Below are 24098 nucleotides of genomic sequence, written 5' to 3' on the forward strand. Positions count from 1 at the left end.
AGTTTGGCAGAGCGGGGTTTCTCCAGTGACTGCTCTCCTCTGAGCCAAACGAGCGAGAGAGCGAGCAGCTGCCCACATCTTTCCTTTACCTGCCCTCCTCACTGTGTTCCTCCCACCCCTGCCCCTTCCCCTGCCTCCCCGCCCTGCAAGATAAAACTCCAAGAAAGAGACTTTCCTCTGTCACTAGTCATTTTAACATGTCAATGGGAAAAAATCCCAGAGAGGGAGGACAGGGGAAAAGAAAAAATGACTGACCTCCAACAGTGGACCTAGGAAAAAAGTACCATTCCTGGGCAATGTGGCTGTGAAAGACCATCACCTGCTTTCTGTGTTCTTCTGAACTGAGTACTGCACTGAGGCATTGCCATTGCCTCGCTTCTTGAAATCTCCTTCCAAAGTTTGGAAAGCAAACAAATGGAAGAGGTGAGGAGTCACGCAGGTGTCAAGTACTGGAAACTAACAACTCTGTGCTGCTCTGTGTAATATTTCAGATTGTTTTGGTGTGTTCAGTGACCTGCTTGGCAGTGCCACGGATACACCATGCCTGTTGTCCCCTGGGAGGATTGTGTGTATGGATTTCCAGCCGCTACGTGCTCACTTTCCTGCATAGGACATGCATCTTTATGCCTTAGGGCCTCAGCCCTGTAACTGTATCGGTCCCTGTCAGCTGTCTCACTTGTCACTGCGTTAGTGGAGCAGGTTTAACCTATGCCCTTCTGGGTTACCACTGTGTTCTTTCCACTAGCCACAAATATGTTTAGCCACCTGCAACTTCCCTACAAGCTCTGATTAAAGTGGACCAAGTGCTTTAAGCAGCCTCCAGCCTCCTGTTGGCTTGATTTAGACACGCTGTCTCTTGATGATGGCTAGTCACACAGCACAGTCCTTGGTAAGCAGCTGTGAACTCCAGAGCATGCTGCTGTGGGAATGAGGAATAAAATTCCGATGAAACACTGCGTAGAAAGGAAAAGGGATTTCTCTTGTACTGGTCTAAGTGAACTGACTGGCTACTGACTCCAGTTTTCTTCTGGCTGGCAACCGAGTCCTGCTTTGTGGAGAGATATCAGTAATCCCTAAGTGCCAATTGTTAGCCTGTCATCTTCTTGCTTACCTCGTCCTATGTAAATCTCAGGCAAGGTTGCTCCTTCACTGGTGTGCTTTCTTGTTTTTAGTGTCTCACAGCCACAGTTTATCTCACTGTGAGGAGAGCAGGGAGGGAGATGTGTGTGCTTCTGGGTGTGCTGTAACCAGGCTGCTGTGCCCCCAGGTGTGGGGGTGCAGGCATTGTTTGCCTTAGTGTGACCTACGCCACCCTCAGCATGCACCCGTTGTATTACCAAATTACAGAATCACAGAATGACTTGGATTGGAAGGAATCTTAAAGTTCATTTTATCTAAAGTCTCCCTGAAGTCTTCTCCAGGCTGAGCATCCCAAGCTCTCCCAGCCTGTCTCCAGAGCAGTGGTGCTCCAGCACCTGGAGCATCTCTGTGGCCTCCTCTGGACTCTCTCCAGCAGCTCCACGTCCTTCATGTGCTGGGCCCCAGGGCTGGAGGCAGCTCTGCAGGTGTGGTCTCACCTGGGTGGGGCAGAGGGGCAGAATCCACCCCCTCCGCTGCTGCCCACACTGTGGGATTGGCCCAGGGCAGGGGGAGTTTCTGGGAACTGGTGCAAACAGCTGGGGCACTGCCTGCTCTCATCCACCAGCACCCCCAAGTCCTTCTACTCAGGACTGCTCTCTGTCCATTCTCCTTGTGGAAAATTAGGTTTATTTAATGAACTTTAAGTGATACAAGGGTGGTGTGCGCCTATCATCAGCATTACTATTTGTCTACGAGAGAGGCAAAAAGGGGAATTCCTTTTATGTGACAAATTTCTTGCATGCAAGGATCACATGCAGGGTGAGTTCTCCGAATGCTGGGTCCTATTTAATGTGTAGCACAGATTTGTCTTTTTTCCAGGCAAAATTTAGCAATTATCTGAGATAAACGCGTTTCTGAGAGTAGTCCTTTCCTTTAATCTCTGCAAGAAAATTGCCTCTTTGGAACTCCTTTTCAAGCCTGAACTTAGTCCTAGTTTTGTGTGAACCTTTCTCTGAATCATTACCAGACAGACCAGGCAGGGCCACAGGTATTCTTTTACTTTCCAGTTCCTTCCTTCAAACTAGCTTTTGCACAGTTTATCCTTGCTATTCTGTCAGTGTTGACTGTGACCTCTGAGCCTGTTTAAGATGCCGTGTCTGTGGGACCCTCTCATGTAAGGTTTGATTTTTGTACATTTCTGTGTTCCCTTTGTACCCTTGTACACATCAGTGCAGCAAAGACTCTCTGGAATTGCTCTCTTTGGGTGAATATCTGACGATGTCTGTACCAATCAGCTGACATCATCTTTGTCCCTGTATGTTTCAGCGGAAGAGAAGGCTCGTGAGGCGGAGAGCAAAGCCCGTGCCCTCGAGCTACGCCTCGGAGGGGATCTCACGCGGGAGTCCAGGGTGAGCCTTATGTTTTTGGCAGCATGTCGTGTTTTGGGTACCTAAGGATGGTTTGAAGCACTGGTGGTGGAGTGATGCTGACTGGGCAGCACCTCATGGCAGCATGCTGTGTGCTGGTTAAGCAGGTGGTGGCTCCAGTCAGCAGTGAACTTCCAGCAGCATTTAGCCATCTCCATGGCCTCATCACCACTGGATGTACTTCACCATCTTCACATGGTCTCCAGCCCAAGTGAGAAGTGTGCTGGCGTTCCCCTGCCTACACCCTGGATATATCCTGTGTGGGCAGGTGACCTCCAGACTCCAGGTCCTGTTTGCTGACAGTCTCTATGGAGGCCCAGGGAACAGAACTAGAGCTATGTGCTGTTTGGCTGTTCCCTGCTGCCTGGGCAGCTGTCTCTGAGGCATTTGGGCAGGGGCTTTTGGAGAGGGCCTCTTCGCTTCCTACCAGAAGGACTGTAGCTTTGAGAGGGGCAAGGCTGAGCCCTGGTGGCAGGAGTTGGGAGGAGGACTGGCAGGGACACCAGGAAGGTCAGCAAGTAACACCAGTTAAAATCACTGAGCTTCCTATTGGTATGTCATGGAAACAACAGTATCCAAGCGTCCTGGATGTTTCTGTGTGCTCCGTTGTAACTGGTTTCAATTTCCTTAATCCTGTCTTTACACGTAGACATTTTCCTCCAAGCATCTGTGTAGCTACTTAAACAACCTAGCATAAATGTGCCCTACATATGGAGTCACATTGGTTGTCACTGTCTATCGGTTGTGACTTCTTTACATTCAAAACATTTCTCAGCTCTTTGTGAAGGAGCAGCAAATCATAAATTGAGTGAATTTTATGAATTTCCCAGTTTGACTATGCATTGCCTGTTTACAGGTGACGCTGCGTCAGGTCCAGAACTCGGCCATCACCATGCGGCGGGAGGCTGACGTCAAGAAAAGGATTAAAGATGCAAAGCAGCGGTGAGCGCAGGAGCTTTCAAACTCTAGTACCTAGGATGTTTGCTCCAGTGCTCATATATCTCTCCTGCTTTGTGTGTGTGTTTGCTTCAGCTCAAAGCTTAAATATCCGTGTGCATCTCGTATGCCTGGGTTAAACTGATCAGCTGGAGCACTATTCTGGTTACCTCTGCTATTCCCCTCTTACTTACTGAAAGACCTGTGGGTCTCTAGATTGGGTTGTTTGCTGTTGATGTTCACCTGGTTTTTATTCCTTTATCTTTTTTTTCACTCTTTTGTTTTTTCACCTGCAGATAAGATTCAGGCTGATGAACAAATGTTCACAAGTTACAGTGAAATCGTTTTAGGAATTTTAGGGATGTTTTCTGAAAATGGGCTGAGTTTTGGTTTCACTGCTGTGAAATCCCAAGGCATTCTTCTAGTTTACCTCTGATGGCAGTTAACTTTGGTTTTTAATGTACTCACTGGAATATTTCGCGCTTAATATACGTTTGTTTTGCATTTTTCAAATGAAGTGAAAACCAGAAACAAATACTCTTAGAACAAATGCTGAACCTGAGGAAGTTGGAGATTTGGATACAGTATGTCTCCATTCCCACCCATCTGTGTGCTTGCTCATTTACATGGCTGCTTAGATCAGAACTATCCCAGCCTTGTTGCTGGAGATAGATCTAATTGATCTTAAAATGTCAGAATGAAATAAATAAATGTAGCTTTAATTTAAAAGTGCTAGAGCTAGGATCTGAATGATGCAGAAGCTTGTGAGAGAAGCTGTTTCCTTCAGCTTCCACACATTTTTCCATTTACACCTTGTTCTTTAATTCTTGGATTTGGTGGCTGTCCTGGTTTGGAGGACGAGTGTCTGCTGAGAAAGGCAGGAGTCTCTCTTTGAAATGGAGAATGTAAACCCTCCTCCCTCCAAATTGTTATAACTTTGAAATCAAGAGGCTCTCAGGCAAAGATATGGGAATTAGGAATAACAGTTCTTTACTAGGAAAATTAAAATAGAAATACAGTACTACAAAGAACCAACCTCAAACACTGACAAAGTCAGAGTACAGCCTGACACCCTGTCAGGCAGGGTGTTGGTAGCAGTCTGATTGAGTGGTGGCTGCAGTCCTCTTGCAGTGACAGATGTGGTTCAGTTGAAGCAGTGGTCCTGTAGAAAGGGTGCAGTTTCCCTCCGAAGGTCCCGTGATGATGTGGAGAAGTCCGGTTTGCCTCTGGAGTCCAGTAGAAAAGGGACTACTTGGTGTTCCAACTCTTAGTTTTTACCTTGGTAGGAAAGGCTTGGCTCTCCCCCTGGCTGGAGCATCTCCCAATGGGCTGAAGTACAGGAATGTCACGACTATAAGGCACACCCTTTTGACTAAAATTTTGGCCCAAACCCGGAAATGCGCCTTATAGTCTGGTGCACCTTATTTATGGACAAAGTTCGGAAATTTGCCAACCCAGAAGTGGGAGCTGCGAGCCGCAGGAGGAGCCGGCAGGGCTGTGGCAGTCGGGTGTAGGCGGGGCCCGCAGTGCTTCATCTGCCGGGTGGAGGCGGGCCTGCAGGGCCACGGTGCCACGTCTGCCGGGTGGAGGCGGGGCTGCAGCCAGCAACTGCGCGGGGGGAGCTGGCGGCAGATCCTTGCTGCAAAAAAAAAGGTGCGCCTTATAGTCTAGTGCTCCTTATATATGGGCAAAAGTTCGGAAATTTGCCGCCACCCGGAAGTGCGCCTTATAATCTGGTACACCTTGTAGTTGTGAAATTACTGTAGTTTTATCAGTCACACAGTGGGACTCAATGAGCCATTAACAGAAGATACCTCCCTGGAGGAAGGATGGCTTGTGAAAAGATAACGAACAATGCCCCACCTGGTTTCAATGGATGGCCCATTAGCAGAATATCTCCCACAGAGATAAGGATCACTGCCCCACCTGGTCTCAACAGATGGTGATAGAATAGATACTTTTCGTCACATCCTGTATTTCAACCCAAGACAATGACATTAGTGTGCAGTGAAAAATTTTGTGAATAGTCTTCTGCACTTCCTGCCCATGGGCAAAATACTACCTGTTACTAAGCTGACCAGCAAAAAAATGCTATGGGCAGGTACATGGCTTTCCCTGTATCTCTGCGTTCATCACTCATGATCAGAAGCAGCGAGGCTCCGCCCCCAGCTCCCCCTGCGCGGTTTCTGGACGAGGCCCCGCCTCAACCCGGCAGCCATTGGCCCCCAGGCCCACCTGTACCCGGCAGGGCTGGGCTATGCAGCGCTGTGTGCAGCGTCCCCGGGGCTGGACTATGTCCACCGCTGCTCCGTGGAGCATCCCCAGGGCTGGGGCATGCCCGCCGCTGCTCCGTGGAGCGTCCACGGGGCTGGGGCATGCCCACCGCTGCTCTGTGCAGCGTCCCTGGGCCCCGCTGCTCCGGGAGTGCCCTGGCGCTCCAGGTGACCCAATGCCAGCAGGCTTGCCCCGCGCCGCCGCTGCCCTGATTCTGGTGGCTTTCCCCACCCTGCGCGGCGGCCGCCCCGATGCTGGCAGGCCCACCCCGCAGGGCCATCTCCCCGATGCCGGCGGCTTTGCTCCCCCGCCTGGGCTGCTCCGCTGCCCTTTCCCTCCCCCGCGCAGCCGCTGCCCCGATGCCGCCGGGCTTGCCCCGGCCCGGCGCTGGCCTGATGCCGCCGCTGGGCGGGCTCTATTCGGCTGGGGACTGTTGCGGGCTTGTACTTCCGGGGTGGCAAGTGTCGCAGCTTTGTACATCAGATAAGGCACACCGGACTATAAGGCACACTTCTGGGTTTGGGGGGAAATTTTGGTCAAAAGGGTGCACCTTATAGTCGTGAAATTACTGTAATGAAATCCCTGGCTTTTGACCCACTACTTTATTCTCCATGGTTTGCATGATAATTGTACTTCCTGTCCTCTCTGATAAAAATGAGGAGATGTCCTTCTTGTTTTGTAGGTGAGTACATGCTATTACTTGAAGTGTAAGGCTCTACATTCTTTTCTAAAAGTTAGAAAATGAATCCCTGAGATGGATGTTTTGCCACACTTGCTCATGCGCTTGAATCACTGTTGTCTACCTCAGTGGGCTGAGACCAAAGGGTCACATTCCAACCCAGCAGTTAGCAGTGTTCAAAATTCCTCTTGGCAAAGGTTTAGATTTAAAGTTATGGAAAGCTGCTATTTCGGGTGTTTTCGTAGGAATGTACTACAGTCACCTGTTTTAAATAAATGAATGGATGTTTGTCACAGGGTACCATTGCATCTATGTGAAGGAGGATGGCCTTAAATAAAAAATGACTATGAATTTAATTTATTTTTGAGATTTATTTTGCAAAGTTTCACTGTTAAGACAGACTGAGATCTCATATCTGCAGGTGATCATTGTGTAGAGTTTATGTGTGCATGGATCAGGTCTTCCTAATATTTGATACTAGTAGACAGTCAGCAGAATATTTTAAAGACTTCCACTATCTTCAGCTAACCATTTAAGCAGAAGTCAAATTCCTCTTTAAGATACAGTACAGTAATTTCACGATTACAAGCCACACGGATTATAAGCCACATTTCTGGGGTGTCGGCAATGTTTAGGTCCTCGTCCATACATAAGCCACAACGGATTATTAGCCACACTTTCGTTGATAGGGAGGATCCACGTGCAACTTTCACCAAATTGCCAGTTAGTAACAGAATCGCTGCACAACGGGGTTTACTGGCTCGGGGCGGGGCCAGGCAGGCTTGGCCTGCTCATGGTTGCCGACGGGACCAGGTGGCCCAACTCGATGCTAAGGCTCGGCGGGGCCACTCGGGGCCAGCCTGGCAGTGCTGTCACTGCCGCCACCAGGCTCGCTCGCCCCCCCCCGCCACCTGCACCACTGCTGCCGCATTTGCTCGCCCTGGCCCAGCTCTGCTGGGCTCCCTGGTGCCACCGGGCTCCCCCGTGCTGCTGGCCCCGGTTCTGCTAGGCTCCCCTGCACTGCTGGGCTTCCCGCTTCTGCCGTGCTCCCCTGTGCTGCCGGGCTCCACCACACTGCTAGCCCCGGTTCTGCTGGGCTCCCCCACACTGCTAGCCACAGTTCTGCTGGGCTCTCCCACACTGCTAGCCACAGTTCTGCTGGGCTCCCCCACACTGCTAGCCACAGTTCTGCTGGGCTCCCCTGCACTGCTAGCTCTGGTTCTGCTGGGCTCCCCCACACTGCTAGCCCCGCTTCTGCTGGGCTCCCCCACACTGCTAGCCACAGTTCTGCTGGGCTCCCCCGCACTGCTAGCTCTGGTTCTGCTGGGCTCCCCCACACTGCTAGCCCCGGTTCTGCTGGGCTCCCCCCGCACCGCTGGGCTCCTCCGCGCTGCTGGTCCGGGCTCTGCCATCCGACCCCCGCACCGCTGGCCTTGCCTCTGCCAGGCTTTCCCACTTCTGCCCGGGCCGGCCGGGCTCCAGCTTGGCTTGGGGCTGCCGCGGGCTCTTACTTCTGGGCTGGAAACTTTCAGAATATTGTTTATATATTAGCCACTCTGGATTACAGGCCACACTTCTGGGTACGGACCAAAACTTTAGTCAAAATGGTGCGGCTTGTAATCGTGAAATTACTGTATATAACTGCAGAGGACTTGATGGGGGCAGGTGAGTAATATAAAGGAGGTTAAAATTGAGAGGGGTGGGCAGGACTAAGGTGTAGTCTCTGCCTTGCAGTAGTTACTGGTTTGGACCTCATGTTTGAGGATACCTTCATCCTGAAGCTGAGGATCCTTCTTATGAAAAATCCTCAGCATGGATATCAGGGAAGCTGTAGAATCTGATTAATTTAGTATGTTGAAGAGCAGGATTTCTGTTTGTGAGATACAGGGATTTTGTTTGATTTATAGCACAAAGAGATCAAAATCTCAAGGCTTTTGGCCTTAATGGAGATAGAATTCCTGGTACCCAAAGATTCAGATTGAGAAATCCCTATGGGCTCACACACGTACTCAAGGCCAACTTTTGTTGGAGTCATCTGCTGCATAGATGAGGGAGAAATCATGCAAATTGATATCCTGACACTCCAGAAAATAAAGCTCTGCCTGGGCTGTATGTTGTATCCTCCAGGTTTCCAACTTAAGGAGCAGCTTGTGAAATTTGGAATTGGGAGAACTTCTGGAATTGGAATATCAAGACTGTAGTTTTGTATTGAAATCTGAATTTCTGTGCTTTATCTAGAAAGGGATATATTGCTGGAAAATACAAATCAAAATAGGACTGAAAAAGACCAGTCTGGATGCAACGGTGCTCTCGTAAAACTAGTTCACTGGATAAAACCATCTGAAGTAAAAACCGGAATCTGTTCTGAAGGAGAAGACATATTCAAATGAATAATTAAATTATATGTCCAGCCTAAATTAGTATCTGTATTGCAAAGATTTTGTATTTTGTTCATATTTGGTTGTAATGCTCTTTCAACAAATATTTTGTATTTTTCAGAAGTAGCGGGATTAATTTAATGCTCAAGGGTACTGGATTTCCGTACCCTCTCTAATACCAGCAAATAATGTGCTTTATTTTCAGCATCTCTCAAGACTCTGTTTTGTTCCCTACAGGGCGCTGAAGGAGCCCAAGGAGTTGAATTTTATCTTTGGGGTGAACATTGAGCAACGCGAGCTGGATGGCATGTTCATTTATAACTGCAGCCGGCTGATCAAGATGTATGAGAAGGTGGGCCCACAGCTGGAGGGTGGCATGTGAGTCCTGCAGATTTTTCTGCAATCTTTTTGCTTAAGCCTGGCACATTTCTACATCTGACTTAGGCTGTGCAATAACCGTGTTCTGCATTAATCGTTTTTCATGAGGCTGAGGCTTGCTCATTTTGTCAGCCTTCAGTTTGCGTTCTGACAAATAAATTGTATTTAATACTGTCTAGTATTTCCCCGGTTTCTTGATAGAGAGTTCTCTACACAAATTTTAGTCATCCCTGCAGCAGTATGAGGTGCTTGGCGTTTGGTGCTGATGAGTGCTGGTAGTAATAGTGCCCCATTGTAGAGACAGACAAAATAGGTCTTGACAGCAAATACAAATATTTGAGCCCATCTTACATTTTGCATGACGGTTCAGGTTGCCAACCTGTCAGTTTAATGTTTGTGACTCTGTGTCCCTCTTCCAGGGCATGTGGAGGAGTGGTAGGCGTGGTGGATGTGCCCTATTTGGTTCTGGAGCCAACCCATAATAAACAAGACTTTGCTGATGCCAAGGAGTATCGACACTTGCTGAAGGCCATGGGAGAGCATTTGGCTCAATATTGGAAGGATGTTGCAATAGGTAACAAAACTTCATGATTACCAGGGTCTGGAAGGAAAAATTTGGGTGGCTGGAGGGCAGCCAAGAGAACAGGTGGTGATTTTGTGGTAGTGACTCCGTATTGAACAGGATGTGGTTTATTTTCCAGCCCAGAGAGGTATCATCAAGTTCTGGGATGAATTTGGTTATTTATCAGCAAACTGGAACCAGCCTCCATCTAGTGAACTGCGCTACAAGCGCAGGAGAGCCATGGAGATCCCCACCACAATTCAGTGCGGTGCGTCTGATCCAGCTGCTTCTCTCTGGGGAAGGGGGGGACAGTCCTGGCTTCAGATGGGGACAGTTAAATTCTTAGGAGATGCTTTGGGATGAACTATCCTTCTCTTTCTAGGGCTCGTCTCCTCTGCAGTTTGCATTTGTCTGCGCTCAGTGGTACTCTGTGACATCCTGGCATAAGGCTCCTTTCCTGCACAGTTCACTAACTGATCTTCAGGTGCCCTGACACAGCAGAGTGGCTATGGCCAGTAGCAGTGTTGAGAGCAGACTTACAAATGTCATATGAACTAGAACTCACCAAAGGCACCCATCCCAACACCAGAATAAGATTTGAAACATCCTCGCAGGCAGTGGGAAGTGGCCAAGTAATTTGTACCCTGATGCACTGGCCTACGCTGTATCAGCACAGTGGAAACATTTTGCCATGGAATTTAATGGAAGTTCTCTTCTGTTCAGCTCTAACAGCTCTGGCTAAGCCCTTGTTAAAGTAATAGAAAGTTCAACACCATTGCTTTGTCACCTGGTGGAGGGACACCAAACTCCCTTATTTTCTCTCTGGGATTTGAGGATGTGGTTGTAGGAAGGAAAGTAAGGCCATTCTCGTGAAATTTTTTTTAGGCTCTTCTGACTTAATAGTTGTCTCAGTCTTTTCGAGGTTCTTCTGAAGGAGGGGGGGCTTTACTCTCCTTGTCTTCCCTTGTTGTTATCCTTTCAGAGCCTGATTTAAGGATGCTTGAATTTTCTTGGCAGAACTTGATTTTGTGAAGTTGTTGGTTTCCTGGTAGACCAACAATACTCTGGAAGACAAATTTGTGTTCCTGATTCATCAAAAATTTAATAGTTTGTTTGGTTTTTGTTTTGTAGTGGATAAGTGTCTGATTTATGTTACTTTGGTATTATTAAGAGACAGCCTGATTGCTGGGCTGAGCTGTGATGTCAGGACTGGCTGTTCAATTCAGTTTGTATGTGTCAGTGTTTCAGCAGGAGTGGGAGGTCCTCTGGTGGTGGTTGATGCCAGGCTTCATTGCGTTCTTGTTAGGGTTGTCTTTGAGGGTTTCATTCAAGCATTTTGTGAGCTCAAAGAAGGAATTGACTCAATATATTCTGTGACTGTCTCACAGTTTTTTTGGCTACTGGTCTTACTGTTGTTGGATACGCTTTGGTGTGGTCCTTGGGCGATAATTGGGCTATGGGAAAAAATAATGTGTCTCAGGCTGTGTGTTTCTGACTTGCAAAGTGTCTGTCTAACAGATGTCTGTCTGAAGTGGCGGACTCTCCCGTTCCAGCTGAGCTCAGTGGATAAGAACTACCCTGACAGTTGGGTGTGCTCCATGAACCCTGATCCTGGTCAAGACAGGTAAGAATCAGTTCATATTAAGACTTTTTTGCAGGGTGCCTTATGTGCACATTTGGAGCCTTTTTGCTGGTCGTCTGTTTGTTGAAAACAGTTGCAAGGATTCTGTACCTTTAAGCTGTGCTCACAGTCTGTGAGAAGGCAACAATGGCAATTGCATAGTGAGCTGACTGCTGGGTGGGCGTTTGCGATGTGCAAATTGCAGAGGACATCCTCAGCAAGTGACAATTGACATGAAACTGGGAGGAGCAGGTGACAAACCAGGCAGTCACAGATCCACAGAGGGACTTGCAGGTTGGAGAAATGGGCCAGCAGAAACCTATCCTGACATTTATCCAGAAGAATGTGAAGTCCTGTCCTTGGGGAGGACAGCCCCAGCAGTGGTGTGTGCTGTCCATCCCAGAGCTGAGCAGGCTCAGAGCGTTCTCATCAATGTATACAAACATATAAAGGCAGGCTGCAAAGAGGATGGAGCCTGGCTCTTCCCAGTGGTGCCCAGTGGCAGGATCAGACACTGTGGGCACAAACTGGATTGCTGGAGGGTCCCCCTGAACCTGCGAGGGTGACCAAATCCTGGCCTAGGTTGCTCAGGGGGATTGTGCAGTCTCCATCCTTGGAGATATTTCAGGACGTGGTCCTGGGTTCCTGGTGCTGGGTGGCTCTGCTGAGCAGGGTGAAACCAGCTAGACCACAGAGCTGCCTCTAGCCTATCAACCAGTGATATGGTGAAATTTGGATCCTTGGTGGTTTTTCTGCACTGGCACCAGAAATACTATTGTAGGTTTAGATTATATTAATTTTGCCATGGGCAGAATAGATGGCAGTTGGAGAACTGTCATGGTGCAGGCTGGGAGTTAGGTGAGTTCAAGGGGGGCTTTGCAGTTGTCTTTATTGTTCCTATTGCTCCCACCCATCAGACGCCAAAACGCAGCAATTCCACTTGGTTGGGGTGAGCCCAGGAGGGACATTTTGAATGCTTGAGGGAGCAGCACAGTGGTTCACTTTCCAGTGATGTGTGTTACAGTTCCAAAATGTACTTAGAGTCTAGTCATTTATTTGAGTGAAGAAAATGATTGCTCTAGGCTTCTCTGTGGAGAGCAGCACTGCTGGAAGCCAGTTCTTGTCTATATTGGAAGGGAAGCTGCTTCACTGTAACTCAGGTCCCTTTGCTCAGGGCTTAAAGACAAAGGGGATGAATCCAGGCAGTAACTTTTGATTGGAATAAAAAATTTGACATCAGTGACCGCAAATTTTGCAGAATATTGATGTTATCTCGAAGTATTGACTTTCTATCTTCATCCTTTTGGTACCTCTCAGTGGAAAACTACCTGTGCACACTTCTTTGTTTGCTTCATGTGTATGTAGAGCTCCTGATGTAGAACTCTGAGGAGTGTGGCAGTGCTGAGGATGTTCCTGGACAAAATTCTGGGGCAGGGCTGAGCCTGGAACCTTAGAAGGGGCTGCCACATCCCCAGCCCTTCACATGGAAGCAGTAGTGAGGCTCTGAAGATACTGCTTGTAGACACACAGAAACACAGAAAGATTGTGTAGGTACGCACATCCAGCCCCACAGATAGCACAGGTGGGTGTGTGCAGCCCTCCTACAGACCGCACCAGCAGCTTCATCCTTTTCCCTTTTGGCTTATCAGGATGAAGGGCCACTAGTGGAAATACTCATGTCCATATCTGGCCTCCAGATCCCATGCCTCTGGTTACTTGCACTGGGATAGATGGGCCCTGAGGCCTGCAGTCCCAGAGGGTGAGGTGTACAGACTTCCTTCTGTGGTTACACATAGCACACACACACCTCCCAGTGTCTCACACTGGGCATCTCTCTGTCTTGATTGGATTGGGATCCTTGCTCTTCCCAGGTCCTTTCTGCCTAGAGACACCCACAGCTCTGCCTACACCCCTATACCCATCTCCATCAGCTGGGCAGGACTCACCTGTGCCTCTAGTAATCAGCTCCTGCAGGTCACCCTTAGATGTCCCTTCCCTGCTCCCAGGTAACCTCCTGGTTGGCTCCTCTGGCCTGATGTTCCTGTGGCTCATGTTCATTCACTTGCCTGTAGTCACAGCAGTTGGTTGGCACTCAGGCACATGGGTCACTGTCACCCGTGGTCCCTCTCCAGCTGCTGGCACTTGCACCCCAGTACACAGGTGCGCATGTGGAACAGAGGCCCTCACCTAGGAAAGAGGGAGATGTGGAGATTAGTACACAGAGGTGTACTGACCAGCCAAAGGTATATGTACAACTGGCCCTTGTTATAGTCTCTTTTTCCTGTGTTTGTTCTTCCCAAATAATCTCAGTCCTTTCCTTTATCTGCTTTTCGTTCCTCCTGTTGGTCCAAAAGATATTTCAGAGGGCTGCCCCCACTGACCAGACACCAGGGGTGCGGTGGCCATAGGACAGTCCTGCCAGGACCCCAAAGCAGGGTTTCTTTTCCTCTGAACAGATTTGCCTTCCACAATTCCCAAAAAGCCCAATTCACATCCCCTGAGCTGCCTTTAGGTCTCTGGGCTTGTGGAAATGGACCCTAGATGGGCTGGTAGCTTCTGAGATGGCAGCTCCTGGGATGGCCTGAGGGTAGCCATGGAGGTGTGTTACTCAGGTCCCCTCACCTACCATTATATTTGTGCACTTCTGTCTGCAGATGAGGTCTTTATGGTGTCACCTACCAGGAACTTGATTTATTGAGGAAAGAATTAAAATTTTTTATTTTCAATACTTTAGAAATTGGGGATGAGTGGGGGTGGGTGGCTGCATTTCACAAGAGAACATGTTGAGGTGTTGTTTGGAGTGAGTCCGGGTGCCTCCACAGTGCATGCTGTACCATCCTACATCCCCCATGCAGGAGGCTGAGAAAGAGCAGGTGGGGCAGCTGGCACAGGTAAGCCAAACTTCTGGTCATTTTAGCTTCAAAAGGGAACTCGGGAGTCTTATGCTGGAAGAATAACTCCAGGACATTTTTTTATTAAATAGACTTACATGTGCTTTCCAGCAGCGAGTGCAGTTGTGTCCTTTACATGAAGCAGAAGTTGCTCCTGCATTCCAGTTCCAAGTGCTGCGCTGTTGGGTCCTAGTGCAGAGTTTGGACACTTTCACATCTGTGTCCTGACCATTCCAGGTATTTGTAGTGTCTGAAGGATTACAGGATTTGAGAAGCACATGGGTAGCGTCCTCAGCTTGTGTACTGTGAGGGTCTGTGCAGGGTCTCATCCAGCCAAACTGGAAATGAAGCAATATCAGAGCAATGTCAGGTCTTGAGACTCTCCTGGCATCAGAGATCATATGGTGGTTTTGGCTGCCTCAGGAGTGTTGGCACTGAGCTGTTGCCCACCCTACTGGTTTTTCCACCTACACTTCAGTGGCTGCTCATGGCATGGTGTTCTAGATCATGGGAGCTGAATGCCCTTCTCATTCTCTGTCATGGGAAGCAGTCACTCCCTCCAGTGCCAGTGTCTGTGTTGCAGTCAGCACCAGGTGCCACCATCACTCTCTTTGTTACAGAGAAGGCAGTGTCCCTGTTTCACTCTATGAAATAGTGTCAGGCTTGCTTGTCTCTATTCTCCTACCCAATATCCAGTTGGATCCTAAGTATCGTTTGAATGGGTGACTAAAGCACTAGCTGATGATTGTGTGTCTCTCAAAACTCCTTGAACCACCACCAGTCTTGCTTTTAATCCATTCTGACTACCAAGATAATTTCTATGTTCTAATTTGCTGCCTCCAGTGATGCAATCTCTGGGTTTGGATGCCATGAGTAGTCTGAATTTCTCTTGTTGCAAAACTCAAGATGCTTTCATTCTTTATTGTGCTGTAAGATACAGCTTGGCATTGCTTCCAGCCTTGCCATGAGCTGGAAGACACATTTCTGTGCTGGGAAACCTGTGTATTGTGTCATTTGTTCAACTTTGTCTTTGGGAACTGCAGATTTTGTGTCAGGCAGTCATTTTGCAGTGGTGATACACACTTCCAAGGAAGCCAAGGAAGCAACCACTCTATGGAAAACACCACAGTAGTGCTTCAGCTGGGAAAAGGCTGATGGAGGACCTGCTGCTTGTGCTCCTTCTCACTCACAAAGCTGATCAGTGTGTGTCTGGTAAAGATCTTGATAAAACCATCTCTCCTCAGCTTTTTGGAGCTTTGAGTATTCTACAGAGCTGGATTCTCCCTTTACTAGTAAGACACATCTCCAGGTTACCAGCTTGGCTCCAGTGCAGTGAGATCTGCTGGATCTCTTGTGCTGTAAAAGGGCTGTCTGCTGCTTTCCTGGCTCAAACCATTCTTCCATGACTTTACCCCAGCAGGGCTGATCTAGTCTGTCTTTCCATGACTCTGGTGATATGAGATGAGCCCGGGCTCGGTCCCCTCTTCCTCCTCTGGCAATGCTCCTGAGGGCCAGCTGTTCAGTCAGTGCTTTGAAGGTGATGCCAGTCCATTTGAGAGAGTATTTCCTACCTCTGTTTTCCTTCTTTCTCAGGGACTCTTCCAGGATTCTGATAGGACCTGGGAGAGTAGGATACTCACCACTGTTGTAAGCCATAGGCTGAGCAGGATGGAAAAAGCAAATAGCTACAGGACATTGCAAAGGACACTGCCTGGACTTGAGTGGCAAGGCAGAAGGCATCTGAGGGTGGAAGGCTTGTGGTAATGTCTTAGTCATGGGTTTCTGGCGCTGTGCTTTCCTTTCTGAAGGGAAAGAAGTCTGTAGAAAGAAGAATTGATATGAAGGAATAAGCTGATAAGAAGGAAAATTGCTGAAAAGGTCAGGAGTAGTACAGTTGCAGTACTCCTACATGCAGTACAGAAGATATCACAGCTGTCACAGTTCCTGGACTCTGAATTGGTGAATCCTAGCAAAAATCCCCTTTTCTTAACAACTGTGCTTTTGATCCTTAATTCATATTTGTTTTCCAAAAGGAAAACTTTTGATGTCTGCTTTTGAGATTGTGGGTACAGTAATTTCACGACTATAAGGCGCACCCTTTTGAATAAAATTTACCCCCGAACCCGGAAGTGCACCTTATAGTCCAGTGCGCCTTAATATAATGGACGAAGTTGTGAAATTTGCCAAACTGGAAGTGTGAGCTGCAATGGGGGGGCGGTGCCGCGGGAGCTCTGAGTCATGAGGGGGGGTGGGAGCGGGCAGCCATGGCCGGCAGGAGTCATGCAGGGAGGGAGGGAGCTGCTGCTGGCCCTGGCCCAGGCGGAACAAGAAGCTGGGCGGCACCACCCCAGGGGCGGGGGGAATGAGAAACCAGGTGGTACCGGCCCAGGCGCGGGGGAAACGAGAAGTGTGAGCCCTCAACAGCCCCGAGCCAAACAGAGCCCGCCCAGCGGCAGCATCGGGGCAGCGGCGGCGCAGCCCGGGCGGCTGGGGGAAAGCGCGGTGGTGGTGGCGGCGCTGCCCGGGTGGCTGGGGGAAAGTGTAGTGGTACAACCCGGGCGGCGGGGGAAAGCCAGCATCGGGGCAGCGGCGGCATGGGGAAAAGCCCGGGGGGGCGCGGGCCTCCCAGAGCGGCACACAGCTCCCGGAGTGCCGGGGGAGCACGGGGCTCCCGGAGCTGCACGGGGCTGCCGGAGCGCCGGGGCGGCACGGGGAGGGAGTGAGCGGGCTGCCGCAGAAACTGCGAGCCACGGCGGCGCCGAGCCCCACCTCGCCAACTTGGGGCGGGCGGGAGTGCCAGGCCCCATGCACAGGGAGGGCGCTTGGGGCTGCATTTAAAGGCTACGCCAATATGTGAAAAATGTTTGCAAATTGAGCACCTGCCACTAAACTCCACGATCGCAGGATTGCATTACTAATTCATTACTTTGTTGCACGTGGCACGGATCTTCGTGACAAAAAAAAAGTGGGCCTTGTAGTCCGGTGCGCCTTATATGATCTACAAAGTTGCGAAATTTGCCGACTCCCGGAGGTGCACCTTATAGTCTGGTGCGCCTTATGGTCGTGAAATTACTGTACTGCAGAAAGTCAAGTGGCTTTCTTGCTGCATCTGGAATGGGATATTGCGATAATCCTGTGTGAGACGATACAGGTACTGCTGTGCTTGCTGAGGTTTTGTTGCATTCCCTCCCTGCTAGGTGTGAGGCTGCAGAGCAGAAGCAGAAGGTACCATTGGGAACTCTAAAAAAAGACTTGAAATCAAATGAGGAAAAGCAGAAACAACTGACAGAGAAAATCCGCCAGCAGCAGAAAAAGCTGGAAGCTCTGCAGGTGAGTCTGGAGTTCTCTGGCTAAGCAGAGCAGGTGTGATGGACCTCCTTGTGCAAAGAGCTGCTGCTGAGTCTGAAACCATCTATGCTCCTTCAGGGGGCTGGGGCTGTTCTAATAACAGAAATTGACCATCTCAGCTTGCATTTAATTTTCTGTTGGGAAAATGGAAATGACAGCTGAAGGGATGTCTCTTGAAGGACACAAACCACACCATATAATCATTGATTTTAGCCTAAAAAGCTGCTGGGATGGTTTCAGGCAGCCTCTGGCAGCTTGTAAACATGACCTTTCTGATTTTTTTTTTTTTTTTTTTTTGGTAGAAAACCACTCCAATTCGATCTCAGGCTGACTTAAAGAAACTGCCTCTGGAAGTGACCACATGGCCTTCAAGGGAGGTAAATGGGATCCTGCTGTAGGCTTTTACTCTTTTGTGCTTCCTTAGTTGTTCTGAACAGCAGTTCCCCATTCTTCTACCCTTCTTCTCTCTCTACTCTCCTTTGTTTCAGCACACCCAAACTCAGCGCCCACGATCTCCTCCTTTGCCTGATATAATCAAGAATGCTCCCAGCAGACCACCAGGACCTTCACCTCCTCCCAAGTCCTGCAGTCAGCTGAAAAAGAGCTCTTCAGATCGTCCAAATACCAGCTCTCCCAAGCTAGCGAGCATACCCTTCAAGGAGGAGGCCAGCACTTCCAGGACACACCATCACACTGCTACAGCTGGGAAGTCTAACAGCACTTTAAAAACTCTTGCCAAACCAAGTACAAGCATGAAGTCCCTCTCTGGCCTGCAGAGCCCCAAAAGCCCACGTGAGACACCCAATCCAAAAGCTGCCAAGGTGCCAGCAGTAAGAAAATCTGCCTCTGGCAGATGTTTACAGGTAAGAATCAATGGGATGAAACCCCTCAGTTCCTCATCCACTGTCTTACTCAGCCTGTCTGCTCTGTCTTGTGGTTGATATATGCACTGTGGATACTGCACAGGACAAGAGAACTTTTGCTTTAGTCTTGGGTTAGGGTGCCATTTACACCCCTCAAGAAGACTGGTCTCATGTCTTTCCTGTTAGACCAGATAGTTTCCCTAGAGGAAAAAAAGTGTATGGAGTGGTGGGGTGAGCATTTGCATGAGGATGTAGCACCTCTAAAACCTTCCAGAACAGCTAATTAACTGCCAAATTAAATACTGGATGTTGGGTTTGGTTTTTTTGGTTTTTTTGCTTGTTTTTTTGTTTTTTTGTTTTTTTTTTTTTTTTTGTTTGTTTGTTTTTTTGCTGCAATAACGTTGTGGTTGGAAGAAGGCTGGAATTAATAGCTAGAGCTTGTTTGCTTCTTTCAGGCCTCCAGCACGCGAAAGAGGGCCTTGAACATCCCAGAGGATGGGTCTGAGGAGGAGGAGGAGCCCAAAAAGGAGAGAACAAAACGAGGAAAATTTTTGGCTGTGAAAGAAGAGAAGGATTCCAATGAGGTGGTGGTGGAGGTGAGAGTGTGCTGGTTTGCCCAGCAGAAGGTATTTGTCAGATGTTTATAATCTTGATGGGAGGCCACTAATGTGAGCTCTCTCTGCTCCCAGCTCACAGACAGTGCTGGAGAGGAAGAGTTGTTGGAACTGAAGAAAGCACAGAAAGGTGAGAAATGAGCCCTTGGCCTGCCACCAGTATCTGACATAGAAAAGAACTGTTGCACCAGTTAAACTTGTGATTTCATTAATGAGATTTTTAAATAGGAAATAGTGTAAATTTTAATTTCAAACCCCAAGTTTATTCTAACTTCCATGAAGCATGGCTGGGAACCCTTTGATTAGACCAGAGGCATCCGTGGCGTGGAAATGTCTGTGATCAATGGCCGTGTCACATTGACAGGGGTGGGGCTGAGCTGCAGTGTATAGTTGATGGCATGTTCACCCTTCCTGAGTGGATGACACAGCCATGCCAGCTGGAAAAGGCTCAGGACTGTATCCAGATCTGCTCCACTGCTGTGAGAGAAGAGGGGCTGGGAGACTCCAGGAAAGGTGATGGCCAGGGTGGTACTGCACCATCTTCCAGAGCAGGGCATCTTTTCAGCATGCTTTCTGCAAAGTGACCCACTAGGCAAGTGTGGCAAATTGCCCTAGACCCCATCGTGATACTGTAAAGCCTTGGAGTACAGGAGAAACCTTCCATATGGAATTGTCATTTCATTTCTATGCGTTTCATGTTTCTCAGCAGGAGATGACCTGTGTGCCCATTGTGTTTTTATGGTGTCCATACTGTTTTGAGGGCGTTGTCACAGGTTCAAGCGTACTTCCTGCTGAGGTGCCTGAATCTCTAGAGCTCTTGTAGAATGTGCTTTCCAGCAGCTGAATGTTTGCAAACACCTTTGCTTCTCCCACACAGATAAGGGTCTGCATGTGGAGGTGCGTGTGAACAAGGAATGGTTCACAGGTCGTGTCACGGCTGTGGAAAGGGTCAGGCATGCAATCCGGTGGAAGGTGAAATTTGATTATGTCCCTACAGACACCACACCAAGGGATCGCTGGTAACTACCTCAAGCTACTGGATTTTGGAGGCTTGTTTTGTTTTTGGGAGGAAGGTCTTATTTTATTGACATGGATGCTGCTGTCATGTCAGAAAACATGTGAGGTCAGGACTGTCCAGGACTTCATAAGGAATGGGTATGACAGACTCCATCAGTCTGTCACTGCTGCCTGCCCTAGAGGCAGCTGTTGTGTATCTAGAGGTCTGTGTGACACTTGGGTACAGGGTCTGATGAAACCGTGTTTCAGGTATGTCCAATGTAGAAAAAGACTCCTGACATTCCCCTTTAATACTTTTTCTCAGGGTAGAGAAGGGCAGTGAGGATGTAAGGCTTATGAAGCCTCCCTCTCCTGAGAACCAGGCTCCAGATACACAGCAGGAAGAGGAGGTGGTCATGGCTGAGCCTTCTACCTCGGATTGCGTCAGAATCGAGCCTGACACCACTGGTTCCAGCAGCAGCCAAGAAACAATTGACTTGCTAGTCCAGATCCTTAGGTGGGTTCACCGCAGACCTTGTGAGCTCTGCACTCTGATTACTTCAGTCTGGTAAACTCCCAACTCTGGCTTTGTGTTTTGTTTTTCTGCACAGGAATTGTTTGCGATACTTCTTGCCTCCAAATTTTCCAATCTCCAAGAATGAGCTGAGTTCCATGAGCTCAGAAGGGTTGTTGGCATTTCCCTTGGTGAGTTCAGTACTTCTAGAAAAGTAAGTTTGTGTGTTTTCCCCATACATACTCCATTCTTACAGAAAAGGTGCATCTTGCTGATGCAAGAGTGCACTCTTGAAAAGATAATTTTGGTCCTTGGCAGACTAACATAGGTGAGGAAAAGAATGAGAGCTCTGAGAGATGCCTTGAGTCTTGTAACAGTTGTCTGAGGATTTTTCTAATTACCATGCATCTGTGTGGGAATGCCATTGGCTGCTGCTATCTTAAATTCTTAACCATTGCTGTTAATCTTCTAAAAAGGAGAGAGCAGGTCAGAGGTTTATAGAAACAGGAGGTAAACATATCTCTTGTTTTGCTCACAGCCTTATAACTTTTCTGGAGACAATCTTAAAAATTGTAAATAATAACAAATAATTATCCCCAGATTCACAGAATATTCTGAGTTGGAAGGAAGCCACGAGGATCACCGAGTCCAATTCTTTGAGTCTAACTCAAAACGTTAGTGTGGATTCAATCCCTTTATAGGCCATTTGCTTTAGTGTGAGACAACATGGAAGCCAACCCCTTCCCAATTTCCTAGGAGAGCAGGTTTACTACCAGCAAGTCAGTTGCACACCTTAAGACTTTTGACCTCTATTTAATTGAGCACAGAACAGGTGGAAGTGAGCTTCCATCAGAGACCTGGTACTGGGAGGACCAGTGCTGGTTGGAATGCAGGGCAAGGGAACTGACCCCTCTGACTTTTTCCTTTTCCGATATACCACCAAGAGAGACCTTTACAAGGAGGCACACGTAAAAAGCTACCTGCAGCTGACCAAACTGACCAAACTTACTGACCAAAGCCAGTTAGTTCTGTTTTGTAGTTCCACACTTGCAGTGTGTGTATTGGCAGTCTCTCGCTTGTCTCCACCCCTTCTGATAACTCAGACATCTGCTGGCATTTGCTGGAGTTACCACTCCTGCTTCTTCCACAGGACAGCTTGGTTGTGTCTGGGGTTTTTAGTGCTGTCCCTACCTTGCAGTGAGAGGCTGTGTTGACTGGGTGATCTGTACCACAGATACTCACAGTGTAAAGGGGATGTCAGGCCTTGCCTGCAGCATACCTGTGGGTTCAGGCTTTTTAAAGTAGGCTGCATCTTTACTCTAAATTCAAGCAGCTTTAGGGGCAGTTCTGGTATTGGAAGAATGTGAAAAGCTGTGTGAATTTCATACTGGCTGGTGTAGGCAAATCAGATGTAGATGAGTGTGGGGAGGCCGTGCAGGGGCAGGATTTGATCAAGGGGGCCAGGAGTTTGGATCTTCTACAGCTATGAGTGCTCATGTTTTTGTGACGCTTGATGCTTTCTCTTAACGTGACATCTGTTGGGTTTTGTCTACTACAGAAAGAATATTTTAAGCAGTATGAGGTGGGTCTGCAGAACCTGTGCAATTCATATCAGACACGTGCCGATGCCCGCGCCAAAGCCTGTGAGGAAAACCTGCAGAACTCGGAGAAGAAGCTGAGGGAAACAGAGGAGAAACTGCAGAAGCTGAGGACTAATATCATGGCCCTTTTGCAGAAAGTACAGGAGGTGGGTGAGGAGGAGTAGCAAACCCTGAGCTGCCTCAGTGTAGCCACCTGGCTCTTCCCCCCCAGGCATTAAAAGTGTTTCAGTCCAGTGTCTCGTTGGGCTCTTCCTCAGCTGGGAACAGTTTGGGCTGTCACTGGCCACCCTTGGGATGCAGGCCTAGGAGTCCTGATGTGTGTTAATTCTCACCGAGTGATTCCTAATGGTGTGTATGTAATGCACAGCTTGTGTTTGTTCTCTGCTGTGAGGCTGCCTGAGAATTTCCCCAGGCACAGGCATTGCTCAGCAGGGAATTTTTGCCCTGTTCTTGGGCAGATTCTGAGCTCCACATCTAGAAATGCAAACCTTTAAGCAAACAATATAAAAAGTTTTGTGGTAAAATTGAGACATTAGTTATACTATTAAATTAAAATAGAAAATATATAATTTAAACATTTAAATAAGTAAACTAACTTTGAATTTAAAAACTACATTAATAAAATCAGGATCAACCTGGAAAGGCTAGTGAAAGCATCTGGAAGCAGTTGCTCCCTGTTAGAAAAACATGTTAAATCTAAACGAACCCCAACGAAACCTGCCTCAACTGATATCAGTACAGCAAGTCCATCACTTCAGTGCATTGTTTGAACATCAGGTGCTGATGGGTTTCCAGTGTTTTCTTTCAGATGCTGAGAGGGAAATCTGAGAGTGCTGTCACTGCAACTATCAGCAGTTGGAGGGTGCTGGAGGTTGGGGCATAGAGACTAAGCAGGCCAGATGTAACAGAGGATGCTAAGCTGCTCTGGCTCCTCTTTTCTTGCACTGTTCTTCAGGATTCACTTCTCATTGGTATTCCTTGTTGCTTTGGTTTCAGGACATTGATATTAATACAGATGATGAACTGGATGCATATATTGAGGACTTGATCATGAAAGGAGACTGAGCAGCTCCAGTACAAGTCCTGGAGAGGTGCAGAAGAGCTGGCTGCTGCAAAGGGCGATGTGGATCTCTGTGCGGGTGGACTGGGGCAGCTGATGAGGAGAGAGGTTTTTAGACACTGCTCATGTTGGTGTACAACTTGTTCCTGTGACTGTACATGGGAAACATTCGTGCTGTTGGCAGGAAAATTTTTAACTTTGTAGTTCTCTGAATCTCTTCCTTTTGTTTATAAATATTTATTTTTAAAAGAAATGGGAACTGTGCCTGATACGATGGGTGTTTTTAGTGATGTAGAAGCGTGAGTGCCCCTTTTCCAACTTGAGTATATTCATATGCTAAACCTGGAAGCTCAGCACCCTCTTAGTTTACTGGTTCTCCAGTAAGAACCTGGCAGCAATTAAAAAATAAGCCTTGAGCTGTAGCAAAGGGGTGTAGGAGTTTTTTGTGGAAGATACTGAACTTGGACTAGAGAAAGCCAAGCCATGAATTGGAGCTATGAAAAGGACATGTCCATGTATGAGTGTGAGCAGAGGGGATGGAACCTCAGTGGAACTCAGAAATTTGGCACTGGCATCTGCAGTGAGCTTCCTGAACAGGAGGTCGCTGCAAGTAGGTGTAACTGCCACCATGGTAACACCTAAAAGGCTGAGGGTCCTTCTAGAGAAGGATCACCTCCTGGATTGCTCACAGTGGGCTGTGAGCATCAGAGGATTTGGGTTCTCTGCTTGCAGGTACTTTATCACTTAGTTCCACTGCTGTTTCTTTGAGACATAATTACAGCATCAGAAAAACTTCTCGACCGCCTGACAATAAAGTGACCCCTGTTCTATTGTCACCCCCTCAGGTTTGTGTTGCTTTGATCAATTTGCTCTACC

General features: G+C 48.2%; 1 protein-coding gene across 1 annotated transcript in view; it reads left to right on the top strand.

Annotated features, from left to right (window-relative positions):
- MORC2 (MORC family CW-type zinc finger 2) overlaps positions 1-24066 on the top strand; it is a 55589-nt gene extending 31523 nt beyond the window's left edge. Inside the window, 16 exon segments of the mRNA XM_033075606.2 lie at positions 2407-2489; positions 3364-3449; positions 9012-9152; positions 9572-9726; positions 9854-9982; positions 11233-11338; positions 17424-17556; positions 17877-17951; positions 18063-18437; positions 18893-19033; positions 19127-19181; positions 19929-20070; positions 20373-20564; positions 20659-20752; positions 22120-22308; positions 23159-24066. Of these exon segments, the coding sequence (XP_032931497.1) occupies positions 2407-2489; positions 3364-3449; positions 9012-9152; positions 9572-9726; positions 9854-9982; positions 11233-11338; positions 17424-17556; positions 17877-17951; positions 18063-18437; positions 18893-19033; positions 19127-19181; positions 19929-20070; positions 20373-20564; positions 20659-20752; positions 22120-22308; positions 23159-23227 (2165 nt within the window). The 3' untranslated portion in view covers positions 23228-24066.
- The last annotated feature ends 32 nt before the right edge of the window (positions 24067-24098 follow it).

Source organism: Catharus ustulatus, chromosome 18 (genome assembly GCF_009819885.2).
Source record: "Catharus ustulatus isolate bCatUst1 chromosome 18, bCatUst1.pri.v2, whole genome shotgun sequence".
Taxonomy (NCBI): Eukaryota; Metazoa; Chordata; class Aves; order Passeriformes; family Turdidae; genus Catharus; species Catharus ustulatus.